At 42.7% G+C, this 14,277-nt stretch overlaps 1 protein-coding gene across 2 annotated transcripts in view; it reads left to right on the forward strand.

The window, feature by feature from the left end:
* The first annotated feature begins 10 nt into the window (after nt 1–10).
* Nucleotides 11–14,277, forward strand: part of RAB8B (RAB8B, member RAS oncogene family) — a 66,726-nt gene continuing 52,459 nt past the window's right edge. For both annotated transcript variants that reach the window (XM_082617488.1, XM_082617489.1), the window contains exon 1: nt 11–207. In XM_082617488.1, coding sequence (XP_082473614.1) covers nt 84–207 — 124 coding nt within the window. In that variant the 5' untranslated portion in view covers nt 11–83. The remainder of the gene's footprint in view (nt 208–14,277) is intronic.

Genomic DNA, 14,277 nt, shown 5'->3' on the forward strand with positions numbered 1-14,277 from the left:
GGCACGCCCCCTCGCCCGCGGCCCCCTCCGCGCCTCTCTCCGCCGTTCCTCTCGCTCCGCGGTCAGAGGGCCGGAGCGAGAAGATGGCGAAGACGTATGATTATCTGTTCAAGCTGCTGCTGATCGGCGACTCGGGGGTGGGCAAGACCTGCCTCCTATTCCGCTTTTCCGAGGACGCCTTCAACACCACCTTCATCTCCACCATCGGTGAGGGAGGGGCCGCGGCCGGGGACGGGGAGTGAGAAATGGGGAGCGGGTGCGAGGGGGCCGGGAGAGAGCGGTGGGAGGGCTTGGGAGCCCCAGGGAAGGGACCCCGGGGACAGCAGGGCTGCGAGGGCAGTGGGAGAGGGTGAAGCCATGAGGGAGGGGGGGTCGGTGGGGACGTGAGGCTGGGGGGGCGGGCGGTTGAAAGGAGGAACTTGGGGGCAAAGGAAGGGGAGGAGGAACCAGAAGAACAAGGACTAGGGGTGTTGAGAGAAATGAGAGGGTTGGGGGTGTGACAGGGAGGGGCCTTAGAGGGACAGAGTGGGGGGCAAACAGGAAATCTCATGGAGAGAGAGAAGGGAATAGTGGGTGTGAAATGGATTAAAAGACAGGAAAGAGGAAGGAAATGTGAAGGGGGAAATGAAGGGTTGGGGGAATGGGAATGGGAGGTCCATGAAGTAAAGGACAGAGGACACAAGGGACAAGAGAGGTGAGAACCCGGGAATCCGGAAGGAGTTCGGAGGAATGAGTGATCAGGAGGTAAGGGATGAGGGGCACTGGCTACAAGAAGTCTGGTCATAGATATCATGGGAGGGGCCAGAAGAAAATTGCAGGTAGAAGATGAGTTCAGGGGCCAGAGGATGGAATGAGGATACTTGGTGGAGAAAGTAAAGGAGAGCTGGCTGTGAAATAGAAAGGAAAAAGGAAAGCAGAATATACAGTAGAGAGGTTGAGCAAAGAAGAGAGAAGATGGGAAAGGGAGAGGAACTGGAAAGTAGGACTTTCTCTAGTAACTGGGAGCACTGGTTACCATTTTCTCTCTCTTTACTCCCTTTGGATCAAGTGCAGGAGAAAGAGCAAAAAGTGACTAATAATGAGATACTGTCTGTGGAGCATTAAATTGTTCTGTGAGTGTTAAGGGGTGTTAAGAGGATGGGTGACTTTGGGAATGGTGTGGTCAGGAAAATGTGGTTCATTCCTTTACTATCTCCTGTGCCACAGCACTTCTCAATTTTTAAAGTTCTTAGCCTTGAACGTTTAATAATTCTCAGCTGGGGAATTGATCTTACATTGTGCCTGCCTCCCTGTATATTTTCCTTTGGTTTTAATTATTACTTGCTAAACGAATCACAACATGCAATATACCCCTCAGTTACTTTCAATTGATTCTGATTTTTCTGGTCTTGGCTGGGAGCTGTCCCTCCTACTTTTGGAAGACTCTGGTCAGGTAACAAGATCTCTAACTTAACATAAACCTGAAGAAGAGCAAATCAGAACTGGTTTTAAGCTGCCTGTACAAGTGACCTTAACATCATTTCCCTTGTTAAATAGCTGCGGTTAATTAAGTACCTTAAGAATCTTAGCTCTTGGTTGTCTGGATAATGTCATGGCTTCTCATAGCGGCTCACTTAAGCATCTTTCAAATGGTTCTTACAGCATATTTCGCCATGAATTGCTGGGATTATTAGGGGGCTAGTGCTATGGTAATGAGTTATGTTTTAAGGATAATTTAGCATTTATAAAAGAATATTGGGGTTTAGAGCACTCTTCAGCCAAGCACTAGGAAAGGCTATGGTTTGTTTGTTCTGGCGTCTTTCATATGGATTGAGTGGTCTGAAACGTCCCGGGTGTTATGATGTCTGGGGGCTTAGGGAAGTTTGAGTTGCAAGTTCTTGGCAGTCATTCTTGAGTGGGACTTTTTCTCTTCGGAGGAAGCAGATTTTAAATGTCATGTCTCAAGTATATTCCTAAGAGATTTGATGGGAGCTGTTGCAGCAACCAAAAGGCGTTAATTTTTGATGCTGGTACTCATTTCAAAACCCCATAACCCTTTTTCATTGTGGAATGCACACTGCAGTCCAGATGGTAAAGGACGGTTTCTAACAAGTCGAGTGGGTCCCCTTTTGTCCGTTCTATGAGTGACCCTCCCAGAAGTATTCCCCTGCATTGAAAGTGACTGAATCTCACTGATGCTGTTTCCATTTAAGCTCCTTAAATGACTTTTGCTTGTTTGTAATAGTTTTATTAGTTTCCTCTTTTTTGGTCTTAATTTTTGTCCCACCTTTTCTGTGAGGGTGCCTGCTTCCTTTTACAATAGTAGCTTTGAAAAGTTACCTTTCGTTCTGAAGGAGTACAATCTTTCTTCCGTGGATTTTTAAATTTATTTTTTTAATGATTGAAATTTGGTTTTGTGGAGGGTTGCAGCTATTAAGGCAGGAAAACAAGTGTCCTGAAAGAGCTTAGAACTGGAGGTAGATGTTAAATGGGGTGAATCTCATGTGTCATGTTGGCCTTTGTATTTTCCGTGGGGTGGATGTGGTAAAGAGAGGCTCTGAGCTGTGTCTTCAGTTGACATGGAGCGGGGGGAAATCCCATGCCTCTTATTTAGCCCCAGAGCTCTGACAGGAAGTGGTGGCCCACTGCCTTCAAAGAGCACAAAAACTGTACATACCTGCAACCTAATGCTTTGGAGTTGAAGTTAAGCTAGGAAAATAAGGTGAATGTTAACATCATTCTAGTGAAAAGTTCCACACACACTGATCACATAGGCTTGGAGTGTCCACATCTCTGGCAGCAATATCTACCCCCCTCCAGCCGTCACCCCTGTTTCCAGGTGATCTGAGGTTGCTGAGGGGAGAGTTGGTGGCCCATCTCCTCCCAGTCATAATTATTTCTTGAGGCACCTCAGTGTGGAAGCTTCCAGGGCTTTTCTGACTGCCACATCATTGCTGACAAAACTTGATAAGGTCTACGTCCCAGGAATTGTCCATTTCTTAATGGGCATTTCTTACTACATGGGGTTTGTGTGTGTGTGTTTTGGGAGATATGTATGGATGCCTGTTTCTTCCCTTGGAGATACATTTACAGTCTTAATTTTGCTCTATTGAAATTTAAGTAGTTTTAAAAAAGGACATCTGCCACCTCTAGACACTGTTTTGATAGGGGTTCTGCATTCATGAAAGGAAGGAGACAATTAGTCATTTTGATTACAGAAACAGTTGTCTCACATGCTTTTTTCTTTCATGTATCTAAGGTTCTGGTATCTTCTCTGATGTCCCAGCTCCCCTCATTTCCTTTCTGCTCTTGGGGGTGGTAAAGGGTACAGTGTTTTCAACTGACTTGTTGGGACTCTTTTCGTATATCAGTCAGATAATATTTAACTTTTGAGTAGGGATGTTTTCTCCATTTGAAGTTGTAGGCCCAGTGTCTAGGACCAACAACCAACTAGCATTTCAGTTCCAATGTTTAAGAACTGAAAAAAAATTTTTTTGATTGACTCCCCAAGCCCCTTACATGATCATTAATAATGATTAATTAAATGTATGTAAAATGTAGCATTAAGACAACTAGGAAACGGTAATACAGTAGCTCTGAATTATATTTCCTATGGGGTGTGGGTACATTTTAATATTGATGCGAGGGTCGTATCAATGTCTTGGAATGGCCTGTACCGAACAAGGTGCTGGGAGAACAGAAAGAGAAAACCCAGCCCTGTCCTCTAACAGGACAGTCTAAGCTTCCTCCCTTAACTGTCTCTCCCCTGCCCTGCCCCCTTCTTCCTGTTAGGGTATTTCCTGAGTGGTTTTATTATTTAGTATAGTCATAGTTTGACAGCAGAGTCTTAGAAATTATCTACCTTATGCCCATGGCCCAGTTTTATAAGTAAGAAAACTGAGCATAGGTTGATACTGTCAAGATCACACAGCTGGTTGTAGAAGAGCCTCTAGTGAAACCCCAGATTCAAGTCTGGATCACTTTTCACAACTGAGCTGCTGCTATTTCTGATCAGTATGATCACCACCATAAATTCAAGTCACCATCTTTTCCAGGGAGGAATTCGATTTTGCACATTTGCTTTTATGTGAGGAAAGTTAAGGTGTTCCCATTTGGAGTGCTGTATCACTTTAGGGAAACAGTAAATGCTAAGACAACTCAGAGTCCTATAGGAGTTTATATGGGCTAACTCGGCGTGTTATAACTGTCCTTTGCCCTTTCTATGTCTGTAGTTTCACATTAGGAGATCAAAGTGTATCCTGCCATTAAAATTCCTTCCATGTGCAAAATACCTAATGACGTCATATTAATGTGTGCTGATAATCGTTGCAACCTCATGCCTAACATTTCATTCCCTAACATTTTTATTCCCTAACATTTTTTTCTTGGATTCACTTAACTTTCATTTAGGGGTTGGCAAACTATGGCCCACAGGCCAAATGTGGCCTGCGGCCTGCAGCCTGTTTTTGTGCAGTCCACAAGTGAAGAATGGTTTTTACATTTTTAAAGGTTATTAAAAAGTAACGCAAAACAAAGAATATGCAACAGACACCATATGTGTCCCACAAAGCTTAAAAATATTTACTAACTGTTCCTTTACAGAAAGAGTTTGCTGACCCCAGCTTAAAATTAAAAACTGTTTTTGGTTGGTAGCAATTCAAAGTTTTAATCAAGACTGATTGACTGAAAAACAAACTTTGTCATATTTACATTTTTATCCAAGATGATATCAACATTTGGCTGAGCATAATCCAGATATGTAGTACAAGTAGATTTAATTTTCATAGTTGTTTTCCGTGGTTTCAACCTCTCAAACAAAAATATGTAAGGGACAGGCAACTTCAAATTGAACATTTTGTACATAAAGCCTTATTTTAATGTCACTGTCTCTTTTTTTTTTTCCTCTTGTGAGTGTCAGTACTTTATTTTGGCATGAAGACGGGAAGCTGGAAAATACACTGTATTTAAAATTTTCTTGGTTCCCCCTCACATTGTGGAAACCCCCTCCCCCCAGAGCTAATCTGTTCAAACTCAAATACTTAAAAATTACAGCAGCAAAACAAAAGCACAGAAAAAGGAAAACCGGATGGAGAAGGTAGCCAGGCCAGTAGTGTCACTTGGTGTGGACGACTGAGGTGCTGAACAGGAGCTTCTGTTTCTGTTTTTTCTTTTCTTCCTCCTTTCTCTTCAGAGAGGGGATCTGAAGTAGCCGGCGTGTCCAGTTTCGTGAAGGCTGCTTCAATAGCTTGGCTGAAGGAATTCTGGAAACTGGGCACAGGAGCACTGTCTGCGTTATCACTCTCCCCATCGCTTTCCACAGTGGCAGGAGGACCTAAGCTGTTTTCATCTTTCTTTGGAGCAGTTTTGGACCACACATCTGCTTTTGCTTTTCCAATTCTCAGCATCTGGGCAAAGGAAGGGAAGGGAGAGTCTTCTTCCAGACCCCCAAGGCAGAATGAAGAACTGCCCTGACTGGCGGTGGGTGACAGAGGGGTCAGCAGAAAGTCTGCTTGGGAACCTGGACTTCTGCTAAGAGGAGAAAGGGAGAGAGCCCCATGGCCCTTTCTTTAAAAGCTGTCGATAGACTTCCTATCTAGGTGATAGCTTTGAAAAGAACATTGTTTAAAGATTTTAATACTTGATCATAAAGGGTTAAACTCATCTCCTCAGTTAGTGTTCTAGCGAATGCAAAAAGCTATTCAACAAATCAAGGATGGAGATGAGTCTTGGAGACAGACCTAGATGTGTCTTAAGAATAAGCATACTTTAACAAAGAGCTTCACCAGCTGTTCCGCATGGCAGCAAACCAGGGAGGAGGTTCTCTTGGCAACAGCACCAAGATTGTTTGGATCCTCTAAGAAAAGCTGGAGAGAGATAGGTTTGGATATTGTCTTAGAGGAAAATGTCTGGTCTTTGAAGACAAGGAAAAATTTAGCAGTTGATATTTTAGTGGAATCTGATAACTGAACCTGGAAGGAACCATGGAACCAGAAGTGGGAGACCAGGGAGCTGCCGACATGGCATGAGGACGTGGCTGGCTCTAGGTCAGACCTGCCTGCCTGCACACAGGACCATTCTGGAGACCAGCACTCTGGTGTGTGTTAGAATGACTACGTGGGAAAATTCGGCAGGAAAGAGTTTTCATAGCAGGATGAGAAGAGGGTAGGAGTGGGGAATGGGGAAGTAGCTGTTAGCTGGTGAGTAATATTGTGGAACATAACATAATATGGATCTTCTGAAATTTAAGTAGCCGATGTAGCAGCTTGGTTCATGTTTGGTGTTAGGGAGATTGCATGGTCAATTAAGAGCAATAGGTCTGGGGTCAGATCAGGGTTCATGTCCTGACATCTGCCGTTCCTACATCTCTGGCCTTTAGTGAGTCAGTTGTCCTTCTAGGGCCTTAGTTTCTTTATCTGTACTAGAGTATACTAATACTATACCAACTTTTCAGGGTTGATGTGAGTTCCCTAGGGCAGGAATCAAATCTTATTCACCTTTTAAGTCTCCAAGGCCTCTATTAAATGACTAATCAATTGGATGAATGAATTATGAAAGCACTATATGAGCTATAAAGCATTGCTTAAATTTTAGTTATTATCTTTCCTAATATTTTAGATAACTAGACGATGTCTGAGGCAAGATTAAAAGTGCTTAATTTGGGGTTTCCCTGGTGGCGCAGTGGTTGAGAGTCCGCCTGCCGATGCAGGGGACATGGGTTCGTGCCCCAGTCTGGGAAGATCCCACATGCTGCGGAGTGGCTGGGCCCGTGAGCCATGGCCGCTGAGCCTGCGTGTCCGGAGCCTGTGCTCTGAAACGGGAGAGGCTGCAACAGTGAGAGGCCCACGTACCGCAAAAAAAAAAAAAAAAAAAGTGCTTAATTTGAATTCTCAATACAAGAATGGTATTTCCCCCACTGTAAAATGCTGCCTTTCTATAATCAGTTTTAAAGGGATATTTTAGACTCTGAAAGATATTTCACTTGTCTTTCAGTCTCCATAATAAGCTATTTAACACCCTGCTTCCAACCCCCCACTAACATAAATACCAAATAGAAAATGAGTGAAATCACTGGGTTTGCTTTAGAAGAGCCATTTCAGCTTTGTCTTTGCCCATTAGCTTCAAACAATGCAACAGATGCCTATTAACAGTTTCATGCCCAGTTTTAATTAGCAGATGGAGCTATGTTTGTGTCTGTGTTCTGGCCAGCACTGTTTGAGTGACAGGGTAGTGAGTGGTTTGGAATTGGGCTGGGCGTTTGGGTTGAATAAAGCCAAATTCTATTTTTAAAAAGATGAATATAAACATTTATTATATAGAACCGCTTGTGTATCTCAGTGGAACAGCATAGTGTCTAGAGTAAAACTAATGTTTGCAGTTATGTTTTCTCCTCTTATTATCCTTTAGAAATTACATAATATGGAAAAATACCTTTTTATGGCTTAAATGAAGGTTTTTGGATAGTCTTGAAACTATCATGTAGTGGCTTTCTCTGAAGATCTGTTTCAGTATTTTGGTATAGTGGGTTGAGGACTGTGCAAAGCTGGGACGAAATGGGGTTCAGCATGAACGTCGATGCTGATGGGTTGGTAGCTGCCTCCCAGCATGCTGTGCTGTATAGAGTTCTGAGGTCCTGTCTGAGCTCAGCAAGACCGAGGGCTGTGATAGATTCCTGATGTGGGCCATGGGCAATGGACGTAGAGAGTGGATGGCAACATCCTACATATTTGCTATCTATTTTCTTTTTCTTTTTCTTTTCTTTTCTTTATTTTTTTTGGCTGTGTCGGTCTTAGTCGCGGCACACAGGATCTTCGTTGAGGCATGCGGGATCTTTCATGAGGCATGCAGGATCTTTTGTTGCAGCGCTCTGGCTTCTGTGTAGTTGTGGTGCACGGGCTTAGTTGCCCCGCAACATGTGGGATCCTGACCCAACAGTTCCCTGACCAGGGATTGAACCCATGTCCCCTGCGTTGGAAGGCAGATTCTTTACCACTGGACACCAGGGAAGTCCCTGCTATCTATTTTCTAAATTGAATATGTAGTATCTGCTGTCCAGTGTGTCATGGTTAAATTTCAGTATTAAAATATTATCTGCCAATGACTATTGCATATATATATATATTTTTTTAAATAAATTTATTTTTGGTTGCATTGGGTCTTTGTTGTGGTGCGCGGGCTTCTTATTGCGGTGGCTTCTCTTGTTGCGGAGCACCGGCTCTAGGCATGCGGGCTTCAGTAGTTGTGGCTCGTGGGCTCTAGAGCATGGGCTGTAGAGCACAGGCTCAGTAGTTGTGGCGCACGGGCTTAGTTGCTCTGCGGCACGTGGGATCTTCCCGGACCAGTGTCTCCTGTACTGGCAGGTGTATTCTTAACCACTGAGCCACCAGGGAAGTCCCTATTGGATACATTGTGTCTGGAGATGTGTCCTTTTCCTGTGTTCAGTTTTGACTTTTGGGATTTTCCTTATTTTGCGTTGAATTATTAAGAACCTTAAAGGAAGTAGGTGCCTGGTTGTCCTTAGAGGAAGAAATGTCTGCACTGCTTTTTTTTTTTTAAAGTTACTTAGTTACTTAGGACTTCCTTAGGGAAGCCACATAAAGTGATGGAAACAACTTGGAAACAGTTCTTGTAGCACTGTGACAAAGTGTTTTCTTGCTGTCTTGCCTGTAGCATTCAGCATCAGTTTAATTAGGCACTTTGGTATTTACCTGTTGCTGAAACTTTGGACATTTTCCACAGAGCTCTCATCTTCCTCAGCCCAGAATTTTAATTCTTGGCTCCCAGGAGAAAGAGCGAAAGCTCTGCACGTCCTCATGTTCATCAGGTTAGGCTTGCTGTCGCTAAGACAGGCTGGATGACAGTGCTGCTTGCAGTCCCATGACGGCACTGCAGGATTTCAGAGCACTTAGCAGAAGCTCGGTTAGGTATGGAATCCCACCTCATCATGGTAAAAACCAACCACAAAGTCGTCAAGCAGTATGTCATGCTTCACAGCTTCCTGCTGGCAAAGTTGGGACTGGCGTGACTTCCCCACATCATGTTGTAATTCTGCATATTTGAGGGAAGAACTTGGCAGTAATTCGTTTAATAATTCATAGATATTTTCCTGATGTGTAAAGTAGAAGGGCAGTCTCTAAAATGTATGATCAACTTTTGACCTGAAATATAGGGTGGTCTACTTAAAAGTTGAATTATGAGAGTGCATTTCTTATGACCCTATGCAATATTTGTTTAGCTGGAATAGGTATTGCAAAATAGTTTAATCTCATGCAAATCTCATACACGAAGTCCATTACGAAAAAAATAGTTTGCATTGTGAGATGTCAGTGACTAACCCTACTGTAATTTGTTGCTTATGAATTTGGATGGGATAGCTGTTTATGTTTTTCAACAAGGAATTTTTTTTTCTTTTCTTAAGGTCTCTGAATAAAATCTTGAGATAGCATGGAAAACAATTCTTTATTGAGAGTTAACTGTTCCATTTTTGGAATGATTCAGACCACTTTCTCATTTCACTCTCCATCCAACACCTCACCCCTATCAGGGTTTGGGGAGAGGGGAATGGATTGGGGAGAGAAGAATGAAAACAGCATTCCACCCTCCTCCTGTATCAGTTTCTTTGACTACTTGTTCAGTCTCTTTTGCTTTTGTTAACAGTTGGAGTAAACTGTTGGGTGAGGAGTTAGAAACTTCTGCCTAAGATATAGTGACTTTTGACTGCACTGCTTTCTTACATTGTTTAAAACTAAATAATAAAAAATGGTCATAACCATGTCTCAGTCATAACCAACAATGAACAGAGTAGGATGTTGTCCATGAACAAAATAAGTTGAGTGAGTGCATTTCCTATTTTGTCTACTTACTTTTGTTTTGAAAATGTCCAGTCTTATAGAAGCATGAAAAATTAACGAAACAAGCAAAATAATTTCTTTCACATCCACAAAATTCCATAACAATTAAATTTAAAAACATGTATATATAAATATCATCAGAGGTGTGTCTCTGTCTTGGCCCTTCAACTTCGATAAACACCATTGTATTTTATTTTCTGTTGGAATCTCATATGATTTACCACATTTTTTTGGTCAGGTCATCTCCTTTTTATTGCAAAATAACGTATATAGTACTCTGAAAAACAATTGTTGCACGTTTCCAATCAGAGATGGCACAAGTCCTTCCTAAGGACATTAGACCAGGCCTGTTTTCTCATTGTGAAAGGCAAGTTCAGGCTTCAATGGTCTTCGGTCTCTTCTGGCTGCAGCATTCTGTGAGTCTATGAAATCAAGTAGTGTCTGTAAAGAAAAAAAGGGTTTGTCCTTTTTCAGTTAATGTTTGTGGGGAGGTTTCTTTTTGCAGGTACACGCTAAGGTTTTGATGACATGAAGACAGAAGGAAGAAGAAGTAGCATTAGTTAATTCAAGCTGAGCCTATGTTGATCTTGTAATTTGATTAAACTTTTTATAGTACCAAAGAGACTGCTTAATGTTTTTGAATCCTGTCCTTAAAAATGTCTTGGTTTAAACAATAAAACTAAATGTCACCAGAAAAATAACTATAGTCAGCCCTTTGTATCCATGGGTTCCACATCCACAGATTCTACATCTGAGGATTGAACCAAACTTGGATTGAAAATACTCAGGAAAAAAAACTCCAGGAAGTTCTTAAAAGCAAAACTTGCATTTGCCATGCGCCAGCATCTATTTACATAGCATATACATTGTATTATTAGGTATTTTAAGTAATACAGAGATGATTTAAAGTATATGGGAGGATGTGCATAGGTTATATGCCAAATACTGTTCCATTTTATATAAGGGACTTGAGCATCTGCAGATTTTGGTATGCATACTCTTTGGGGCAGGGGTGTCCTAGCACCAGTCCCCCACAGGTACCAAGGGATAACTGTACTTGAAAGCTGTAAAAATATTTCTTTGAGATATATAAAGTATTTTCAGATTACCTCATTTTTGTCACATAAAACATGGCAAAGTAGGTGAAAAATAAACTAAAATAATAGGAAGCCTTTTGCTTCTTAGGTATGCTGAAGCTAAATTTCTGTTTGACAGTTGGGGGGCCTGAGACCCAGAGGTATGGAGATTGTTCAGGGTCACACAGAGCCTGGCCTTGAGCAGTAGTTTTCTGATTTCAAGTCTCTTTTCTCTTACAACTCCTCTACCTTCAATTCTCTTGCCATGGAAAGACATTGATGGTATAGCATAAAACCTGGACATAGTAAGTATTTTGTGGGAGAAAAGTCAGAGATTGAACTAGGAGACGTAGGGTGATTAGCCATTTGCTTTTGGGCAAGTCTTTTAGCTTCTCATGGCCTTTGTTTTCTTTGGTCTTTTTTTTTTTTTTTTGGCCTTTCTTGTCTTATCAGTAAAAAGGAGAGGCTGGGGTTGGGAACTGTAGTGATTTGTTAGTAGGCTACTAGTGTCAGACACTAAGTCATTTTCACTAAATTCACTCATTCAGTGAACAATGTTTTTTAGTCCACGAAATATTGAGAGGAGAAAAGAGTAGCGAGTATCCAGGCAGTTTGAACACAATGATGAAAAGGGCTTCAAAGGGATTAATGAAGATGTTAGGAAAGCATAGAGGAGAGGTAGAGGAGGGTGTCTAGGAGGGAATGACGTGGAAGTTAAAATCAGGCCCCCAGGACGGGTTAGTTGGGTAGAATGTGGAGTGTCAGGAGGGAGGGCTGTCCCCTGCAGGTGTGGGAGTCACAGCCCCTGGAAGAACTCCTCAAGTGACGGGCATGTGACGAGAAGTCAAGTTGAAGGGTAATTAGAGGGCAGATTGAGAAGGGACTTTACACCTGTTCAGGAGTCTGGACTTATATCCTGAGAGCAGTGGGGAGTCACTGGGGATTTTGCACACAGAGACCAGTTAGGAGATAAGCAGACTTCCTCAGCTGCCCCTTCGCTTCGCTTGGACCTTCACTGTTTACAGAGTACTTTCACTTACGTCTCTGTTTAAACTCCTCCGTAATCACGTCCATGGACAGAGATTGTCTTCCTGTTCTAGGCAAGGAAGCTAAGGTTCTGAGAGGGGGATAGACTCTTGATCAATCAAGTAGGTAGGTGCAGGAGCCAAGACTTGAGTCTTGAACTTCAGTTCTGGACTATAGTCTGTCCACAACAACCTGCTCCTCTCAGAATGGGCCCTGAAGTTTTCCGTGGGACTCAGTGCCCTGGCACTTAGCCTGTCTTAGCGGTCACTTCCAGTGGTCTGTAAGAACTGTGTAAACTGACCAGCAAACCCTTGAGAAGTGTGTTGAGTGGAAGGGTGAAATCAGCCTCTCCCTGGACAAGGCCCAGTAACAGCTGATACAAACATGCATCGTCTTGCCTGTTGGCCTGGGACGTCAGTGAACTGTGGTTTCAGGTTGTCTCCTGGTCTCTAACCCAGTCCCTTAGGAAGCAATCAAATATATACACAGCAGAACGGGGGCAGGAGGAGACAGAGTTTAATTGTGAATCCAGCTCTTTTGTGGAAAGGGAACTAATTATGTCAGAAATCTCAGCATTGCTTCTCCACATGGGGCCGATGGTTTGTTATGCTTGTATGTATGTTGTTGGCCTCAGATAGACTGTAGTGTGCTAGGAACAGCTGCTTTAATTGTGAGCTTCCTTCCTTTGACAAATTAAACTTCTCGTTAGCCTGTCCTTTCCTTTCTTCCAGGGTGAAATTGTCTCTACTCTGGGTTTTGTTTGTAAAGCCTCGTTCGGCAGTTTTCCTCGGATTCACAGTGACATTCATTGTAGGCCATACTGACACCTGATTTGTTTGCTAACCCTTAGTCTCCAGAACGCTGCTGTGAGCCAGAAAGCGGAAAGGTCCAAGCAGCAAAACTGGATATAACAAAGTCCATTTGCTAATGAACTTGCCTCACTGGGGAGCCCCTGGGTCCAAACTTAGCCTTTGCATTTGATTCATTAGCCTTTGATTCATAGAGTGGTCGTTGGAGCCGTGCTGGGGGCCTCCTAGAGACAGGCCACCGGCATCCAAGAGGAAAAAGCAGCAGCGTGGCACCGTGGTGGTGACATTGATTATGTGACTTCGGGCAAACCAGTAGCGAGCCTCCCAGGCTTCCATTTTTCTTCATGAGCAAACAGGGAATGTGCTAGATACACTCAAAAGTCCCTTCCAAAACTCCAATCCTAATTGATAGCTGTGGACTCACCAACACAATGGGAAAAGTAGACGTAAGAACTGAAGATAACATTGTGTAGATAAAAGAACTTGGGCTTTTGGGACAGAAACTCTCAAATTCCAATCCTGATTCTGCTACTTCCTACTTGAGAGCCTTGGGTGAATTATTTAACCATTTTCCTTATTGATAAAAGGAGGGTACTGACTCTCTTGCAGGAATTTTGTTATGTTTTATTTCGAGAATGAAATGCATTGTTGTGTGCATAATGTCTTTGGCACATGGGAGATACACAAAAAGGTGTGTCTGTGTGCGACTGTATGTGGGTGAACTCAGTCTTGGTTCCCTGAGGGTGGGTTCGCTCCGAGAACCTTCGTGATCCATGGAGCTTCATTGTTCTAACACTTGCTTTTAATGATAAGAGCTTTTACATTTACCTAGTGTTTACTATATATCAGGTACAGTTCTAGGCATTTTACATGAATTAACATTTTTCATGGATTGACCCATTTAATTCTCACAACAACCTCTCAGGTATATTCTGTTATTATTTCCACTATTTCCAAATGAGGTAATTGATGCACAGAGTGGTTGAATAACATCTTAGTGTCACACAGCTGGTAACTGGTGGAACCAGCCCCAATTTGAATCCAGGCAGTCTGGTTCCAGAGTCTATGTTTTTAACCACTATGCCTTTCTGCGCCAACAGTGACTCAGAAATATTAAAAAAGAAACAACAAAAAAAGATTAGCTATCTTTAAGGAGGTGATGTGGTGCAAGGTGCACTGTGGCACTACTCCTTACCAGCTGGGTGACATCATCACATCCTTTAAACCTCCTTGGTCCCTGTCCCCTCTTCTACAGAGAATTGGCGTGAGGCAGTTTAATGAAGTACTGTAGGGAAGCATTTGGCATAGGGCCTCGCACGCAGCCAGGGTCAGTAGGTGGTGAGGGTTTGGTTTTTCTCCAGGTGACTTAAGAAACACCTGCTAGAACAAGTTCCATAAAAAATATGAACGGGGACATTTTGGTTGCTTAATGGGGTGTGCTTTAGTTTTCTAGAAAATTAGTCCTTAAAGTTTAGGACTACATACGTTTTACTAAGCTAGAGTGAGAAGTATTTCTTTAAACTCATTTCCAAAGTGAAG

The sequence above is a fragment of the Mesoplodon mirus genome (assembly GCF_964341445.2).
Source record: "Mesoplodon mirus genome assembly, chromosome: 4".
NCBI lineage: Eukaryota > Metazoa > Chordata > Mammalia > Artiodactyla > Ziphiidae > Mesoplodon > Mesoplodon mirus.